Source organism: Pseudochaenichthys georgianus, chromosome 4, assembly GCF_902827115.2.
Source record: "Pseudochaenichthys georgianus chromosome 4, fPseGeo1.2, whole genome shotgun sequence".
In the NCBI taxonomy this organism is placed as follows: Eukaryota; Metazoa; Chordata; class Actinopteri; order Perciformes; family Channichthyidae; genus Pseudochaenichthys; species Pseudochaenichthys georgianus.
In genome coordinates this window covers 40501180-40520518 of record NC_047506.1, presented here as the reverse complement: position 1 = coordinate 40520518, position 19339 = coordinate 40501180, and the positions used below count along the sequence as shown (strand labels likewise).

The 19339-nt window shown below is 40.6% G+C and overlaps 1 protein-coding gene across 1 annotated transcript; it reads right to left on the bottom strand.

The window, feature by feature from the left end:
• Positions 1-447: 447 nt before the first annotated feature.
• On the bottom strand, positions 448-18899 carry rfc4 (replication factor C (activator 1) 4). Its single transcript, XM_034081306.2, has 11 exons — positions 18690-18899; positions 14383-14506; positions 14058-14136; positions 7155-7234; positions 6929-7048; positions 5166-5309; positions 4944-5064; positions 1520-1645; positions 1356-1436; positions 1134-1247; positions 448-676 (listed from the first exon to the last, which is right to left on the bottom strand). Exons 2-11 carry the CDS (start codon positions 14496-14498, stop codon positions 581-583), a joined length of 1077 nt encoding a protein of 358 aa, XP_033937197.1. The 5' UTR covers positions 14499-14506; positions 18690-18899; the 3' UTR covers positions 448-580.
• Positions 18900-19339: the final 440 nt, after the last annotated feature.

The following is a 19339-nucleotide window of genomic DNA, read 5'->3' as shown; positions in this document are numbered from 1 at the left end:
TACATCCATTTAATGCTAATTTACACATCTACATTTTGGAGGCAAATATTGTTCTTTTTACCTACATTTGTTTGACAAAATAAGTTACTTTGCAGATTCAAATAATCAATACATAAATCTAATAGGTTATGCACTATTCTAAATTAAGATATCTGGCAATATGGAAATAGTCAAAGTTAGCTTCACCTTTACTAGCTGTACAATTAAAGTGATATACACAATATAATTATAAATCAACAATAATATGTATATTATTTCCATACTTTAATTTGTAGTACTTTTCATACAAGTATATTTGTATGCTAATACTTTTGTACTTTTACTTAACTAAGATTTGTGCGCAGGGTATTTCTGAACTGTGCAATTAACTGTTACTACTATTTGAGTACTTCTTCCACCACTGGTCCTCATTATGAGCAATCACGTCAATGATACAAACACTACAAATATACAAAAAGTAGTTTATTACTTTCCAAAAATGCAAAAAGTATTCAAAGATATGTTGGTCAGTAGTTACATTCATGGAAATGATAAAGAGACATTTGATGGCAACAGGTCCACCGTTCTGCTGTGTGATGCTTCAGTTGTGCTGGGAGGCCTGCTGCATGATGACCGAACAGAGACTCAACATCTGCAGGTACTCGTCCGCACCGTCCGACAGGCACTTACTCACAACCTGGACGAAAAAGGGAACACAAGCACAAATGGAACGTTTCAATATCAGCCACACTGACACATATTGTGAAAAGCGGACATTCTTAGCTTTCCAATCATAGCTTTGTTTTTGTTCTCCAAATATTAAAGCGAACATTTTGTTTTGACATGTTGAGCTGAGTCCGTAGGGAGTTGGCTTAGGAAGAGAAGGTTTGACGGTTCAAGTCCTGATCGGAGCAAGAAACAAAGGGTAGCTGGAGAGGTGTGTTTGCTCCTGGGCACTGCTGAGGTGCCCAGGAGCAAGGCACCGAACCCCTTCCAGAACACTGGCAGCCCCTTCGATCTGCGATCTCTCCATCAGCGCATGTCTGCAGGTCTTTGTTGCGCATGTGAGCGTGTATTTGGGGCCTTTACTGAATTTCCCCTCTGGGATTAGTAAAGGTCTTAATCTTAACCTGGAGCGCCATCAGATCACTTACCGCCATCTTCTCTGTTAACACTGACTTCTGCTGGTCACTCAGGTCGTGCTCGATGACGGCCTCATGGAGCTGACCCAGGATCTGTGTGGCTGCGTAGCCTTCATCCACCATGTTCTGACGGAGGAGACATTAGTTTAGATTATTTGTTTAGTTGTCAGGGACCATGTACATTAAACACGTGAGGATATGACATTGTTTTTTTAGTATTAACAGACCCCCTACCCTGACTGCGACCTCTAGTTTCTCAAAGGTTCCTGAGAGGCATATCTGGAGCAAGCTGTCAATCATCTTGGGAGGGACGACCTGGAGTAAACAACAACAGAGTGAGCATTAAGGGCTTTGATATGTCCACAACATACTTAAATCCTCCGTTCTTTGAGGCTCACCCCCGCTAGTTCAATGATGGCGCTCTCTGTGATCTCCCGGTCCATGTTGAGGCGCGCCGCACTCTGCAGGAAGGTGATGGCTTTCCGCAGGTCGCCCTCAGACACCGTCACTAACGCTGCTATACTCTGAAGGACAGAAAGCGTGAGATGTTGGCTACACCAGCTGTAGATCCCGTCCTGAGGCCCACAGCGATATGCAGAGGTGCTGTGGAGCATGCATCAGCTCCAACAGACGTATGTTCAGCGGTTGGAGAAAAAGGCAAGTTGTAGAAAAGGATGCACTTTAAAAAACACATTAAGGCGGCAATTTACAATTATTTGTTATGGATTAATTCGATGATTCTAATAATCTCACAGTTTGTTTTGATTAATTTATTGATTTTCTCAAAGTCAATTTATCCTTCGGTTAGCTTAAACATAATGACTAACCATAACTTCTATCATTTATCTTTCAATAATGAATTCAAGTATTATAATGAAACTGCAATACAATACTGTAATAGGATAACATTGGATGGATGGTCTTTATTTATGCTATTGTGTTGTTGCATAAACCATTTTTTAAATGAAAACGGCATTGTTTATATTATTGATGCATTGATTTAAATAATTACAACAGAAAGCAGACAGCTTTTGTCAATAGATAATTTTAAAACAATTTTGGAGAAACTAAAAAAATATGAAATTCTAAATCATGTGCACTTGATGTTGCAGTCACCAGTCAGAGCCTGCATGTCCCAGAGGATGGTGGAGGCTAGGGCTGTGCGATTATGGCAAAAATCATAATCACGATTATTTGGGTCAATAATTGATATCACGATTATTTTGACGATTATTCATTGACCATTTATTGAACTTTAAAACAAATAATATTTTACCAATAAACAAGATCAACAAATATGTTGGAGCGCACTTCCAAAACCATACTAAACATATATTATTAATATGATAAATACAAATAAATTAGACCAAGATAAATTAAATCAAATATGATGCAGTGCACGGTCACAACCTACTGAAAACTCCTTAACATATAGCCAACATTTTGGTAAAAACATATTCAACATATTCCACGTTGAAGGCTGGCCAACCGTCATGGTCCAGAAGTAACAGGAAATAAATGTTGAACTACAATTTAAGACCAAATAAAAATGTTTTGGCCACCATGGCAAATGCTGGTAGGGCTGCTCATGTCATCTCTTAAAGATTTTTTGCAAGAAACAACAGCCTGTTGACATGGTCTGGTTTCAGAGATGAGCGCAGGCAGGTGACAAGCCACCTGTACTGAAGACCCTCAGCCACTCACATGGGGTGACGCCGGCCAATCACAAAGCTGTGATGCGTTCAAGTGCATTATTCTGGCACAGGACGATTATGTTATGGACATTAACGATAAAACTGAATATTGTTGTTCTATTTTTAGACACATCTCGCGATCGACTGGTTGGGCACCCCTGGGCTAGACCATAGGTCTGTTGTGGTAGCAAAGTAGTCGGCTGAAGCCACATCTCTCTCAACTTCCCCACGGCATTTGTCATATAGTGCAGGCTGCGCAGACCTGCTGAAATAATACCGAGACGGCATCGCGTAACGCTTGTCCAACGTGTTGACAAGTTGCTGAAAGCCCTGGTTGCTAACAGTGCTAACTGGGCTAACACATATCTTTAGCGATGTGAAATGTAATGACAAAGTACTTGCAAATAGTGGAAATAGTTGTACCCTTCTTTTTAACGAGTTGCTGCTCTTGTTCCGACATCTTCGCTCGCGCTGAACACTCACAACACATGTCACTCCCACGTGGGCTTTTAGGGAGGGGCGAAAGGGCACCCAGCACAAATAATCGTATTTTGTCAATTATGCTGTTTTCATAATCGTCTCAAGCCATAATCGTAATCGCGATTAAAATACGATTAAGTGCACAGCCCTAGTGTAGGTATTAAAAAAACATAAGAGCTGAATAGATCAGAGCCAGTCTCCAGATCTCAACCCCATAGAAAGTCTTTGGAGGGAGTTGAAGTGTTGCCCAGCGACAGCCCCAACACATCACTGCTCTAGAGGAGATCTGCACGGAGGAATGGGCCAAAATACCAGCAACAGTGAAGCCTTGTGAAGACTTACAGAACACGTTTGACCTCTGTCATTGCCAACAAAGGGTATATAACAAAGTATTGAGATGAACTTCTGTTATTGACCAAATACTTATTTTCCACCATCATTTGCAAATAAATTCTTTAAAAATCAGACAATGTGATTTTCTGGATTTTTTTTTCTCATTCTGTCTCTCATAGTTGAGGTATACCTAGGATGACAATTACAGGCCTCATGTTTTTAAGTGGGAGAACTTGCACAATTGGTGGCTGACTAAATACTTGTTTGCCCCACTGTACATAATCCAGGGGCGGTATTGCGCCTAAAAGCTGTTTGCCAGCCGCCTTTAAACAACAAATGAAGAAGAAAACAGTGACACAACAAAACAAACTAAATACAAGAAGAAGAAAAGTTAGTATGTTGATTTCAGATAACACACAGGAGCTAGAACCTACCTGCTTCGTTTAAATCAGCTGTGTGGGAACATCTCGGGTTCCCTGTGGACTACAACAACGATGGAGTGCGAGTGGTGGATCGGACGAGGACGGTGTGTCGGCGTTGTTCGACAGCGGTGCGGTATGCTAATGGACACACGCCAAACGTGCTAAATCATATCAGAAGGCATCACCCAGATGTGCCACTCACCGGAGCCCACAGCTGATCCCCGCGGTCTTTCAGAAGCCAAGAGACATGAAAGCCGAGAGACCAAGATAAATAACGGAAGCTATAGGCATATATATATTTTAATTACTATGCGCCCTTGAAACACTTTCTTATTATTTATGATGTAATATTTTCAAGACATTCTTTTTTAGTTGTACAGCTTGATGAAACCTTTTTGTTTGGTTGGTCAGCCATTATAGATACTATGCCACCTGAGTGAGTGGTTTGTTTTTAACTGTGTAATACAGTTCATTATTCAAAATGTCAGAGTTCCTTGTTTTTATACTGAAACTTGCACTACTGTTCAAAAATAAATAAAAAACCTGGAATTATGCATTTGGGACTTTTTTTGTTGCTTTTCCTTGTTGCGCCGAACCCGTACCGAACCGTGACCCCCAAACCGAGGTACGAGCCGAACCGTGACTTCTGTGAACCGTCACACCCCTAATGCTGGCCATTACAATCCTGCCATACTTCTAATTGAACAGATGAAGGACAAAACCCACCGTTCGAAGCTCAAATATACGATCTTTAAGTTTTAAAGTTCTGTTTTGGCAAACAACTATAGGTAAACAACGCCTCTATTATTGTTCACCCTCTTTTTTAGGCAATTTCATTTTATTTGTTTAAATCAAAGCAACAGTTGAGCAGTGAGTCAGCTGTTCTCCTTTACCTCTTTGCTGTATTTAAGGCTCTCCTTCTCACAGATATCCAGCAGCCGCTCTTCTTGGATCTGATTGGACAGAGGTTTGAAGCGAAACTTGGAACATCTGGAGGTAAGGGGCTCGATGATCCTATAGAACACACAGACCGGAGCAGGGTCAGTCACAGAGAGAGGGGGGGTGTGTGTGTGTGTGTGTGTGTGTGTGTGTGTGCTCAGGGATGGACAGACGACCTGCTGATGTAGTTGCAGATGAGGCAGAAGCGGGTGGTGCGGGACTCCTTCTCCATGGTGCGCCTCAGAGCCGCCTGGGCCGGCCCCGTCATGGAGTCCGCCTCGTCCAGGATGATGATCTTGAAAGGAGGACACGGCTTCCCACTGCACACATAGCACAACACAGCGACTCAGCGTTTAATTCATCAATGAGAACGAGCCATGACACACATCTGATACCATTCATTCCTACCCAAGATGCACTGTGTTGGCCAGATATCAATATCAGCTTTTGTGAACTGCTTTTTTTACTGCCGTTGTAACAAAGTCAATCTCACCTGATCCATGTAAAGTGATTGCAATCATTCATGCCAATATAAATGCATAAACTAAAAGCTTGATCTGTAAATGTATTAAATAACAATTGAATGAATGGATTTTAAATCTATTAAATATGCATTTTATTATCATAATAAAAAAATAATGGGCAATAATGGAGTATGGCGGATAAACTAAGATAAGATAAGATAAGATAAGATGAACCTTTATTAATCCCCGAGGGGAAATTCAGTTGTACAAAAGCAGCAACAGGGTAAGCGTGAAAAATAGTACAGCAAAGATTCACACAGATCAATAAAATCTAAAATCTAAAATAAATAACATAAAATCAAGGAAATAATGATAATAATAATAAAAGACTATAAAAATAGGATATATAAAAAAAAAAAAAGAGATAACAAGAATTAAACGCAACCACTGCCTGCTGATACTTAGCATCTTCCCAATGAGAAGATGTTTTTAAATCGACTAAAGAGACATTTTCAGAGTCCATTTTGCTTATTCAGAGTTAGATGGAGGAAGGGCGGAAAAACACTTCATATTTTTTCACAAGATTTCATTATTTTTAGGGCCGGGATTTTAACGCGTTAATTAAGATTAATTAATTACACAAAAATTAACGCATTTTAATCGCACTTATTTTTGCACAGCGGAACGTTTCTCACTGGATGAGTTTCAGGCGTACCGATTATACTGGAGCACCAACTAACGTTCATGACTTCAGCATGGGACTTCAAACAACAACAAACCACGGTGAACAATAATCAAACATGAACGAACAAGCTGATGAGACCGCTTTGGTCGGCCCCGTGGATGGGACATTTTGTTTTAAAAAACGGACGGATGGAAGCGTCGACAAGAGCACGGCTGTGTGCAAATTATGCAAAAAATAATTTAATCATAAAATAATCACCGCAGCACATCAAGCCTAAAGTATCACCTAAATGCAAAGCATGTAGCAGCTAGCGTGGACGTTAGCCCGACTCCGAGTGCAAGGAACCACACCCTGACCCAACCCACACTCAACCAGACGACTGGTTTCAGGGCCAGGAGAAGTCAGTCCACGTCTGAGAGAATAACCAGCTCCCTGCTCACTGGACTGCACCCGACTGTCGACCACTTGGAGTAAAGTCCATGTGAAAACTGCTTCTCACTGTTCTCAGGTCAAATATGTATATTTGATTAAAAATGCGATTAATTTCGATTAATTAATTACAAAGCCTCTAATTAATTAGATTACTTTTTTTAATCGAGTCCCGGCTCTAATTATTTTATTTCCCTAAAGGAGACTAAATAAAAACAAGAAACAAAATTGTTATTCTAAATCGGTATTGGTACAACACTCATTTCTAACACTAATTGTTTAAAAACAAAATGATGATGAGTTACAGAGCAACCACGAGACAACTTGCCCTATATTGGAGAATGAGTCCATGCTGACTTACTCTTGGCGTGACCCGGCCACGGTGAGCTGAGCGAAGTTCTTCACCTTCTGCCTGACTACCTGGATGCCTCGTTCGTCGGAGGCGTTGAGCTCCAGCACCCTCTGCCTGTACAGCTGGGGCCTGCGGGGGGGGGCGGTTCATACCAAGAGAAAACAGGTGAATGATCAGATGATAACCGGGCTGAAATGGATCTGCTTTTCACCCACAATATCAACAGCGCACTCACCCATAGAGCTCTCTGGCAGCAGCTAAGATGGTGGAGGTCTTTCCTGTTCCGGGGGGGCCGTAGAAGAGCAAGTTGGGAAGCTGCAGATACAACAAAAGAGAAACTGTGATTAAGCCATCCTGGGTATGAAGGAGGAAACGGGAAAACTGCATGATTTAGCAGATGTTTGCCTTCATTTGTGTAATTCTGATGCACTGAATTCCTCGTGTACTGATCACCGCTATCCGCTGCAACATCAACGCTTTGTGACATTGTTATTAATGCTATGTTTAGTTTTGCTACAGAAGTGCACTAAGAACATAGATTGAGTTTATACATAGAGGATATAACAAAAGAAAAACATTATGCCGACAACATTTTGAGTTTCCTACGAAGGAGACAAAGTCAGAAGTGATTTGTGAAGAAGTCATTCTCCGTCTGTTCTCAAAGACACATTTGAACAGAAAGATTTGGATGTGTTATATCGCAGGGTCTCCAACCGTTCTTCATCTGAGAGCTACTGTGAACAAAAGGAAAGTGGCCAAGAGCTACTAATTGAATACATCGCTTAAATGTATTCACATAGCACTCATCAGTTGAACCCTGGTGTTGTGTTCGAAAGCTGTTACCGTTCATGGTGTTCGCGGGTCAATTTTGAGCCATGATTTATCTCAGTCCAAAACACACACAAAAATGACTATCATCCAATATTGTTTTAACTCCATCATAACTAACTTGTAATGCATTGATAACCGTACAATCCTGTTGTAATTTAATGTTATGGCCCAAAACACATCACATATTGCACACGTGCATATTAGGGATGCCAGTGATTATTCGATTATTCGTTACAGTCTCCATAATCCAATATTATTTTTAAAAATCGATTTTATTTATATATTTTTTAATTATTATTTATGTTTTTTTTTTTTTTTGGCTTAGTTTCAACCAAAATATAGACTAATGCTAATAATAGTAATAGTATTAATAATTGTAAATGGCCATTGGTCACACCACCAGTTTGTTTTACTGTAAACTTGGAGGAAGCCTGCGCAGAGCAGACTGCTGCTGCAGCAGCTACACACCGCCCCCCCTCTCCCTCACACGTGCGACTAAAGATGAACAAAGCGGCAGGTAAAAAGAGTTCCTCGTGGAACTACTTCGAACTTACAAGTCCAAAGGAAGTTAAATGCAAGCTCTGCGAAAAGACGTTGGTCTATCACAGCTCAACAATGCGCTTTGAGTGCATCCATTTGAAGATGCGCGCACAATTTATTGTCGGTCGAATAATCGAATTTGATCATGGTCAGTTTCTGGCATATGTGTGTTCAGGTTCAAGTGTTAGTGTACATATTCTTTGAGAAAGGTTGAGTTCCTGTGGGGGGAGGGGGGCAGAGGGAGGGGAGACCAGGTGCATGTCGCGAAAAACTATCGTTACAGTGGATGAAGGGGGCGGGGGAGGGGTGTCTAAAGTCAAAGATGAATTTTGATTGGGCCAAATTTGACCCCGAGTCACCCAAAACAATTCTGCTGGGTCTCCCCAGACCCCAACACCAAATTATACACTTTTGTTTTTAGAGACTTGGCAAAAATTGTCAAAATCAGTTTTGTAGTGTTTATATAGCTGTTGTGGATATCATGAAGCCTTGTTCCGATAAAAAAAAACTAGAGCGTAGTTATTATATAATTTTAACTTGAAACGGGTCACGGAGACCCGAACACAACATAAGGGTTAAGCTACTTTTGTACACGTGTGATATTGCAATACCCAAAGCGTATCAACCAACCTGGGTGTTAAAATGGACGCCCATCTGACCTTTGAGGCTCACATTAAACAGCTGTGCAAGAACTCCTTTTATCACCTCAGGAACATCGCCAAACTCCGCCCACACTCACTCTGTCTGACGCCGAAAAGCTGGTCCACGTCTTTGTCTCCTCCAGGCTGGACTACTGCAATGCACTCCTCATCGGGATCCCTAACAAAAGCATCCGGAAGCTCCAGTACATTCAGAACAGCGCTGCTAGGATCCTGATGAGGGTGCGCAAATACGATCACATCACCCCCATCCTTAAATCACTACACTGGCTACCCGTGGAACTGAGGATCGAATTCAAGGTCTCCCTCCTCACCCACCAGTGTATCCATGGAACTGCCCCTCCCTACCTCAAGGAACTCCTCACCCCCCTTACCTCCTTGCAGACCACCCGCTCCAGCAGCTCCAACCTCCTCAAACCCCCCAGGACTAAGCTCCGTACTATGGGAGACCGGGCCTTCTGCTCGGCTGCCCCCAGCCTGTGGAACGCTCTCCCCGACCACATGAGAGCACCACAGACCGTGGAGGCTTTTAAAAAAAGGCCTAAAAACCCATCTTTTTAATAGAGTCTTTCCCTAGACCTTTTATTTATTACCACCCTTTTATTTTATTTTATTTGTATTGTTTGTTTGTATTGCTTTTTATTAATTCTACCGTGTTGTGTAATGTTTTTATACTGTTCATGCTCACTGCTTGTAGCACTTGCTTTATGAATGAAACCCATTATTATTATCAAAAATCTTAACTTCACATCAAGGTCCAAAAAAACGACAATTTATCCCATATTATTATGGTCCAGACGCCCACATAGTGTATACATCACTGACAATTCACATAAATGTCCAAGAGAAAAAGAAAATGTTTTCACTTCTTCTTATGGCCCACATAGTAAATACATCGCCTTAATCACCACCTGACAAGCATCTTATGGCACGTGTGCAAAGTAAGTGCATTCACTCTTTTTCACAGTCAGTGAGAGGACTGGCGCTGCATGGAGTCACCATAGAGGTGTCTGCAGGACCCACTTAGGTTCACTCTAATAGAGTCATTTACATGTTCTTCAGTCGGTCTTGTTCTGTAGCCTATTTAGATTTCATGACAATCCACAAGATTGACACTGAACAGTTCAGCCATCTTTTTCTTCGTCTTGACATGAAATGTAAACCATAATAAATCAATTGTATAGGTCTAGCCTCCCTATATCTGTGTGTGAAATTGTTCCATCCTCAAAAACAAAAAGCTAATGCTTCTGCAGTCTAGCTGCAGCTTCAAGCCACGGTCTTCTGTTAAAGAAAGGACACTGAAGGTCCTGAATGTGGCATCACACACAGGACTTAAGTCTAAACACAGCAGACAACAGGAGTATTTACAACAGCATATAAAAACTAAAATAGTGCATGTGGGTGCACTGTAGGGCTGCAACAAACGACTAATTTGATAATCGATTAATCTATCGATTAATGAAACGATTAATCGATTATTCGGATCGTTAAGGTTTTAACTGTACTACTACTTATATCGATACTGCTTATCGATCCGGTCCTTTTAACGATAGTATTAACGGTTCTTTTGACAAGAAATAAGCTAACTAAACAAATTGTGAACAAAACTAACATTGCTTTTTATTTTAATTAAATGCATAATATTTCACATCAAAAGAAACAACAATGTTTTAACAAATGGTATTAAATAATGTGATGACAGAACTGTAAACAGAATAGCTGAAACTTTAACAAAATAAATAACTCAGTTACCTCTAATCATAACCCATGTTTGTATAATGGAGTATCTCTGTGTGTTGCTGCTAGCATACATAACACCTGACGTGGAAACGTTACTCGTGGATGGAGCTACAGAGCTGCTAGAAAGACAGTCCAACCCGGTGCATTCCTCCGTCTGGATGTGGAGCACTTTTGCTAAATGTTTAGACACATTGCTCGTGTTACCGCCCTGACATGCTAAACTCTTATTGCACTTTTGGTAACGAGTATTGTCCACATCGAGACGGCTAAAGTTGAACCACACCTCGGAGCGCGTTCTCCCCGCCATCTCCTCCGTGTGTGTGTGTGTTGCATGCATGTAGCAGCTGCGTGTGTGTGTGTAAACTGCCCCGCCCCCTCGCAAGCAGGCGGGGGAGAGATCTCTCGTCTGAATTGGGAAGATCGAAAATACATTATAGACGCATTTTGTAGTCATATTGCATATTAGAAACGGAGTTGGCGACACTAAGACTGCGATATAATGTTTATGTAGCAATAATACATATGACATATGTTTTAAATGTCTCCTGTACCGATACAAAAGAGCGATAACGTTGGAGCTTAACGGGGTGTAGAACACATGTGATGACGTCACCAACGAATCGACGACTGAATTAGTTGCCAACTAATTTGGTAATCGATTTTAATCGATTAAGTCGATTAGTTGTTGCACCCCTAGTGCACTGGTGTTAATTTCGTTGACTAAAACTATGACGAAATATTTTCGTCAACGACCATTTTTGTCCATGACGAAAACGAGACGATGACGAGACGGCAGTAAACAATAACTGTAACGAAATCATCATGCAATATCGTTGACGAAAAGTGGCGAGACGAAAATGTAGTTTACTAAATAAAAACTATGCCAAAATCTCTCTTTACTTTCGTTGACGAAAAATGAGGAGACGAAATATTATCAAAGATAACGTTAAATCTCTGATAGTTAGTTTTTCTCCCAGCAGTTCCATTTCCGGTGCTGCGGCAGTGCTGCGGCGGGGCAGCAGCTGTGCTGTGTTTCTGTGGTGCGCGCGGCGGTACATTTGAATTACACCGGGCAGCGGCACAATATGAACTGTCAGGAAGACCCGGGTCTAACTCATGGTCTAACTCATGGTCTAACTCATGGTCTAACTCATGGTCTAACTCATGGTCTAACTCATGGTCTAACTAACCTTATTTAACAGAAAATAAAAGGCAACAACAGGTCTTAGGAGCAGCGGTCGCACTCGCGTTAACCGAATACCCCCCCGTCAGCGCGAGTGAGTGATACATTGTGCACTCGACGGATAATAATGGATTATGACGGAAATGTTACAATCCTGTCCATCAAAATGACTGACAACGTAAAGTCTAAAGCCACCACTGCTTGGGAGAAAGAAACGATGTGATATTTGGGCCATTTTCGCTACAATGAGGCGGAGAAAAAAAGCGAATGCATTGTTTTATCAGAAGGGAAGCAATGTGGCCATAACACAGCTGGTAAACACACCACAAACCTGACCAGATACTCTCTGCAAAGCTTCTCAATCATTCAACCTGTGTTTTTCATCAAATAAGGACAAGATATAATCTTATTGTGAAATATGTTTGACTAAAATGACAAATTATTGGTTTTGGCTAGACCAGTTTGACTGAAATGTTCTATATAATCTGACAAAATGTAGACTAAAATAATTAGTTTTCTTTGACTAAAATAAGACTAAAATGCTCAGACTTTTAGTCGACTAAAACTTGACTAAATAAAAACAGGATGAAGGTGACTAAATATGACTAAAACTAAAAAGGAAATTTAACGCAGGATTAAGACTAAAACTAAATAAGAAAATAGCTGACGAAATGAACACTTGGGTGCACACTTACATTCTCTGTCTTACTGTTACATAAATCCCATGAATGTATGAGATTAAGTTATCTTCATCATATCTCAATCAGTGATTAAGTGAATAATAACGTTTATATCAGGTTAGGTTACTATCAGCCTGTCACTCATTATTTTCAGGGAGGGGGCGGGGCTTGGAGGAACAGAGAGGAGATGGTGATCGCGTGAATTTCTGTGTACTGTACTGTCAGTACACCATGTATTTTCTACAACTCTACATGTGTATTAATACACAAACTTTACACAAGTATTTATCAACTGAAAATAGCAAGAGGACGTTCATACTCTGCAATCCAAGACTTGATTAAATCCACCAAAAACCTGACATGGTGCAACGCGAGTATCTTTTAACACATAAATCCATGTGTGTCTGAGCCGCAGCGACTGATTCAGGTGCATTTATTATTGTCGGATTTTTTCCACAGTCTGTGAACCGCGAGCGGCGAGCTACTGAAAAGCTGCATTGGCATAAGCTACCGGTAGTTCACGATCGACGTGTTGGAGACCCCTGTTATACAGTATTTATTTTACATTGGTAGCACTGGTGATACCAGCTTTCTCAGTTAGTGACACCAACAAATGATTTGGTCTCACCATTTATAAAAATGTTTCCACACAATGGTTGTGTCTGATACAAAACATTTCAATATTTCTCCGCCCGTCCCTTTCTCTTTGCATATTGCTTTATAGAATAATCAGCTAAAGGCCGCATGGACTATGCTGTTAGTATTGTTGATGCAGAGAAGTGAGTGTGTGTGCAGTGAGTATAAAATCAGCAGTTATGTAGCCGTGTAGTGTGTAGGGATGCCAGCGATTATTCGATTATTCGAATATTCGCTACAGTCTCCATAATCGAATATTATTTTTAAAAATCGATTTTATTTATATATATTTTTTTAATTTTTTTTCTTTTTCTTCTGGCTTAGTTTCAACCAAAATATTTATAAATATATATATGCTAATAATAGTAATAGTATTAATAATTGTAAATGGTCATTGGTCACACCACCAGTTTGTTTTACTGTAAACTTGGAGGAAGCCTGCGAGCAGAGCAGACTGCTGCTGCAGCACGCTACACACCGCCCCCGCCCCCACCCCCCCTCTCCCTCACACGTGCGACTAAAGATGAACAAAGCGGCAGGTAAAAAGAGTTCCTCCTCGTGGAACTACTTCGAACTTACAAGTCCAAAGGAAGTTAAATGCAAGCTCTGCGGTCGAATAATCGATTATTATTCGCCAGGGCTGCCGAATAATCGATTTTGATCATGGTCAGTTTCTGGCAACCCTAGTAGTGTGCGCAGTTTTTTTTAGTCGGTGAACAAATGCTACTCCTGAGAACCCCGTGCTGATTAAAGTGTTGGGGCTTAGAGGTTTATTTTTGCAATTTCTCCTATCCTTTTATTTTTACTATTTCCACATGAGAAGAATGTCAAACAGTTCCTCAAACACAGCATGAGAGCTTCATACTTACATCTGCTCCTTCCACAGACTTCTTGAGCACGGCGACCACCTCCTCCTGGAAGGCCACATCATCAATACACTTTGGCCTGCTGGGATTTGAAAAAACACCCCATGTTAACATGTGTTGTCGATTTCAACACCGGTTTTGTTGTTCGAAACAAAGCATTATAAGGAAAATATATATGTGCTCCCTAAATGCGTTATTGTGAGTTGACTGCATCCTAAACTCATTTTCCAGTCCCTGAGATGTCTTGAGGCCTGCCATTTGTGGGTCTTTACCATTGGTTGGTTACAAACTGACATAATTCCCAGTACACTTTGTGATTCAAACTTACTATTTTTCTACCCATGGAACAGCCTTGGCTTTCTTCTCCGTGCCGGGCCCCGCTGCTGCCTTGTCTTTCTGAGGTCTGCTGGTCTGAACGGTCGCTCCTTTCAGAAAGGCCTGCATGACTGCTCCTGGTGTTGGTAAAAGCAGAAGAAAGGCCTGGGATAAATACACATACAGATTAGGGCTGAACGATTAATCGATTTTAAATCGAAATTTGAAATGATGCGATTATCAAATCGCAAAGCCTGTGATTTTTTTTAACATTTTTTTTTCCCGTGTGTCAGTCATCCACACCAATCAGAAGTGCTGTGCTCCACATGTACCAGCCATTGTTAACCAATCAGAAGTGGCCCATGATAGAAGGAGATAGACAGATTGATCCAATCACCTGCCAAGTGCCTGCCCTTTCCAAATGGCTTCCAATGGAGCTTTCCTAGATGGCCATCTGATACCTCATTCACACCAACGCAACTCCGGTTCAAGCTCCGTGCTAGAGCATTTCAGGTTCAGAACCGGTTCTTCGGTTTAGCTACGGCTCTTTTCACACCGCCCAGAGTCCGACTGGTGCTGCGTAATTGCGTTATCGTTTGCGTCATGACGTAACCCTTTGCGTGCCCGCTTCATAAAGCCAAACCACGCGGAAACCCCTCACAGCTGACACCGACAACAACAACAATGGCCGATTGTGCTCCAGCTTCCTCTGTACCTCTTCGGAAGACCAGATTCCCAGTAGGTGGCTGGTCTCTCCAGTGGACTACTGCTGCTTGTTACGTTTCTCCATCGTTGTGTAAAAACTGGATAAAACGCCGGCTTTTTGTTGTTGTTCAGGAGTTGATCCCGCCCCTGCCTCCGCCTCGACGTAAGCGTGACGTATGTGGTGCTTTTGCCCTGGCCGGACAATATTTTGGTGCTCGAAATGAACCGGATTCCAGAGCTAAGCGGCTGCTCCGCTGCGGTGTGAACAAGAAAACCCGGTGCTTTTCAAGCTCCAGCTCCGAACCGGCCCTGAAACACCGTTGGTGTGAATGAGGTATGAGTCAGGTTAGTAATGCTCCATCACATGTTTCTATTACAGGGTGAATCTGAAACTGAAGCTTGACTTTAAAGCAACCCAACGGAGGTTTCATGTAAGTTTAGTTCTTTCACTCGTAGCTCGGGGTGCTAGAGACGGGAGCACGTTGATACGACCTTCCTGGCCGGAGATATGGCCGCATTTTACAATAAACTTCCGTTGGGTCGCTTAAAAACAAATATCGCAAATCCAATCGCAATATTTGTCCGAAAAATCTCAATTAGAATTTTTCCCCAAAATCGTGCAGCCCTAATACATATGCAGAAACAGACACAAATGTAACACATATTATCCAACCAACTATTGAGCAGACAGAGGCCCTCAAATCTAGTGCTGCGTACCGGTACGCCGAACCGGTACTGGACTTGTAAAAAGTTTCGGTTCAAGTCCGGTTAAAACCGGAACATCGGGAACCGGTACTTGGACTCGCAAAAAAAACTAGCACTTACGTATATTCTGGTGTCTGTGGTTATTTAAACATTCCCTGATAAACGTTATTCAGCGTCAATAAATTAGTGCTAATCCCAGTGTGCTCAGTTTACAACATCACATGTCATTTCACCTTCTATTCACGGTTTGAAAATGTAGCATTTCGCCACATGCTAATGCTAACCGGAAGTGAAGAATTTTCAGAATAAAAGTATTAAGTTAATAGTGTGAACTTCCGGTGTTTTCAGAATAAAACTGATTTAAATTAAATAGTGTATTTAATTCAAAATTACGCCATATCAACATTGATTTTAATTTCTAACATTATGTATGTACATCACTATGTATGTAGTATGAACTGTATAATGTACACATGTAGAGTTGTAGAAAATACATGGTGTACAGACAGTACAGTACACTCTGACTGTACAGTCACTACAGTGTAGCCTATACTGTATAGTAGGTGTGTAACAGTGTAATGCGTATGGTCTACTCTACACACTACCTTTCAGCAACGTTTTAGGGATTTAGGCTCAGTCAGCTCAGGGACTGTTTGGTTACTTTAGTTTGGTAAATGAAATAAATGTTTGAACTTTGTAGTAGTTCACTGTAGTTGCTGTCATAAGTCATTTGTAGACTAAGTGGCAAAAAGTGTTTTTTTACATTTGTACTTTGTAGAGAAATGTGGACACAAGTTGGAAGGGAGCACAATAAACCTGACGAGTTTGAATTTGAGTTGATTATGAGTTAATTTTCAATTGATAATTAGCTCACAATAAGTTCACTTTAGTTACTCACACAACTTGACACAAGCCATGGGTTCGGGTCCGGACTTATAAGTCCGGACCTGAACCTGAACCTCTGGACTTGAGTCCGGACCTGAACCTGAATGTGAGTCCAGGTACGCAGCACTACTCAAATCTGACCCATATTAGACGACTGTCACCCCATAGGCACAGATTTGTTCTTAAAAAATAAACATGACAGTTTGGTTCTCTGTATATCAGAAAGCTAAAAAAGGGTTATCGACAAATGGTTTTAAAAAATGACCCAATTTGTTTCCCTTAAAGTTGAAATATAACTTACAAACTATCAAACTAGTACTCCGTAAAAATGTGTCTCGTAGACCAGTTCTAAATAAAAAAGAGAAACATTCACACGTTAGTGTAGAGAGCTGCTCAATTAATCGTATTTTAAATCGCAATTACGATTATGGCTTGCAACGATTACGAAAACAACGTTATCTAAATATAACGATTATTTTTTGTATTATTAAATTTTTTTTATAGTTTTTTCAGTTGAGTTATACTTAAAGTTCAGGGTAATCAACTGTTAAAAACATACTGTTCAAAGATTTTTCTCCAATAGATTGATGTTTTCAAAGTAAATGGATAATCGTTTTTAAAAATCGTGATATCAATTATTGACCCAAATAATCGAGATTATGATTTTTGCCATAATCGAGCAGCCCTAGTTTCTAGCAAAACATTTTTAAGAGATGACATGAGCAGCCCTACCAGCATTTGCCATGGTGGCCAACATTTTTTTATTTGGTCTTAGATTGTAGTTCAACATTTATTTCCTGTTACTTCTGGACCATGACGGTGGGCCAGCCTTTAATGTTTAACGGAGTGGAATATGTTGTACCAAAATGTTGGATATATGTTAAGGAGTTTTCAGGTTGTGACAGTGCACTGCAACATGTGTGTTGATCTTGTTTATTATTTTGATATTATTTATTTAAATGTAGATATGAATGTATAATTTATTTTATATTGTTTTTTCAGTTGATTACCCTGAACGTATAATTCTACAGTTAAACATGTCCAATTATTATTTGTATTTGTTTTAAAGTACAATAAATGGATCTTTTCAAAGTCAATGAATAATCGCATTTAATGTTCGCAAATTACAAATATTGACCCAAATAATCGAGATTATGATTTTTGCCATAATCGAGCAGCCCTACATGTTAGCATTACATTTCTTTATGCTTTCATATGATGTCATCAACAGCTGCTGTGTGTCCGCTTCTTGAGGCCTATGTTGCATACTGAATGCCGAAGTGTTTACAGTAACAAACCTCTAGGAATGAAACACTTTTTAAAAAAGCACAAACATCGGGGAGAGGTGCAGGACAGAAGAACAAGTAAAAGAAGGAACAAATAAACTCCTCACATTAGAACATGCTTATATTGAACGTTTAATAACACACCACTGTCTTTAAGATATACAATTAAGCCTGCAGCGCTTACTGCATTCAATTATGTTTTTATATGAACTCTTTTAAATATAATGAATACTCCCTGCACTCTGCACCTATGTTGCTTTCATCCTGGATTATCTAATATTATAGTTTACTCTTCATTCATGAAGAAGTACGCTTCTCCATTTTGTGACTGGTCAAATATCACTTTATCGAGTTGATAACCAGCGTCGTAGGACCGTTTAGCGAGATCTCGTTTGTCAGGGTTATTTAAGCCAGATAACTCAAAGATATCCACGGGATGTTGAACTGGCTTCTTCGTACAAGCGTTATGATGCCAAGTACTTACCCTAACCATTCATATAAACAAAACAATGGATGTTAAACTGACAATGTGTTACTTAGTATTGTCATGTAGAGTTAAAACGTATTTGCATATATAATTGAGTCGCAAAATAACACGTTATAGCTGGCATTACATAGTAAAGATTAAGAACAAGCTAAGTACAATCACCCAGTTAGGTAGCTAAATTAGCCTGCTATTAGCTTTTAGTTTTAGCCAATTGTTATCTGAGGATTATACAGAAAGACAAACCGCACTTACTTTATATATCCACCGCTGATCAGACAAACCCTGCCGTTGATATCCAACGGTATGAGTTTCTTCTTAACAATGCCTAAAGATGAAATAGCTTCTGATAGCTGTGTGTCTCAGCGTTGTGGAGTCTGGTTGTTGACATGTGTAAAGCGAAGCGATGTTGAAGCAGCAGCAGCGGCTTCCCGCTCTGGAAGAGAAAACAACTTCCGCCGACGTCATATCACTGCTACCAATCAGATGGTCCTGCCCATAGACTGTATATATAAAGGGTCCTGCCCCTCCTTTCACGTATCCTCCCCCCCTCCTTTCCTCCTTTCCTTTTCCTCCTTTCCTTTTTCCCCTCTCTTGTTTTCTTCTTCTTCTTCTTAGAAGACTAGGCGCAATTTCTCTTGTTTCCCTTTCTCCTTTCCATAGTCTTGTACTTTTCCTTTATTTGTTTCCAAAATATTGGCTGCATGGTAATGATTGAACATTTGAATGTATATTATTTAATGAATGCACTGCCTTGGATCATGCTTTGTCTGCCAGCTGTTCCGCCGTTTCTGCTGCATGTTTCTATTGTTTGAAAGCCTTCAGAAGGGCCTGTTATTGGCTGCTGAGGGGAGATAAATGAGTGGGAGGATGAGACTGAGTGCAGATGTCTCTGGCTAATAGTC

Bases quoted from the DNA above. Each gene is read 5' to 3' on its own strand.
- rfc4 (XM_034081306.2), bottom strand. From the start codon at position 14,498: ATGCAGGCCTTTCTGAAAGGAGCGACCGTTCAGACCAGCAGACCTCAG. The intron at 1,437-1,519 runs GTGAGCCTCAAA...TGTTTACTCCAG, and splicing joins CCATCATTGAACTAGCGGGG to GTCGTCCCTCCCAAGATGAT. The intron at 677-1,133 runs GTAAGTGATCTG...TTTTTCGTCCAG, and splicing joins TGTTAACAGAGAAGATGGCG to GTTGTGAGTAAGTGCCTGTC.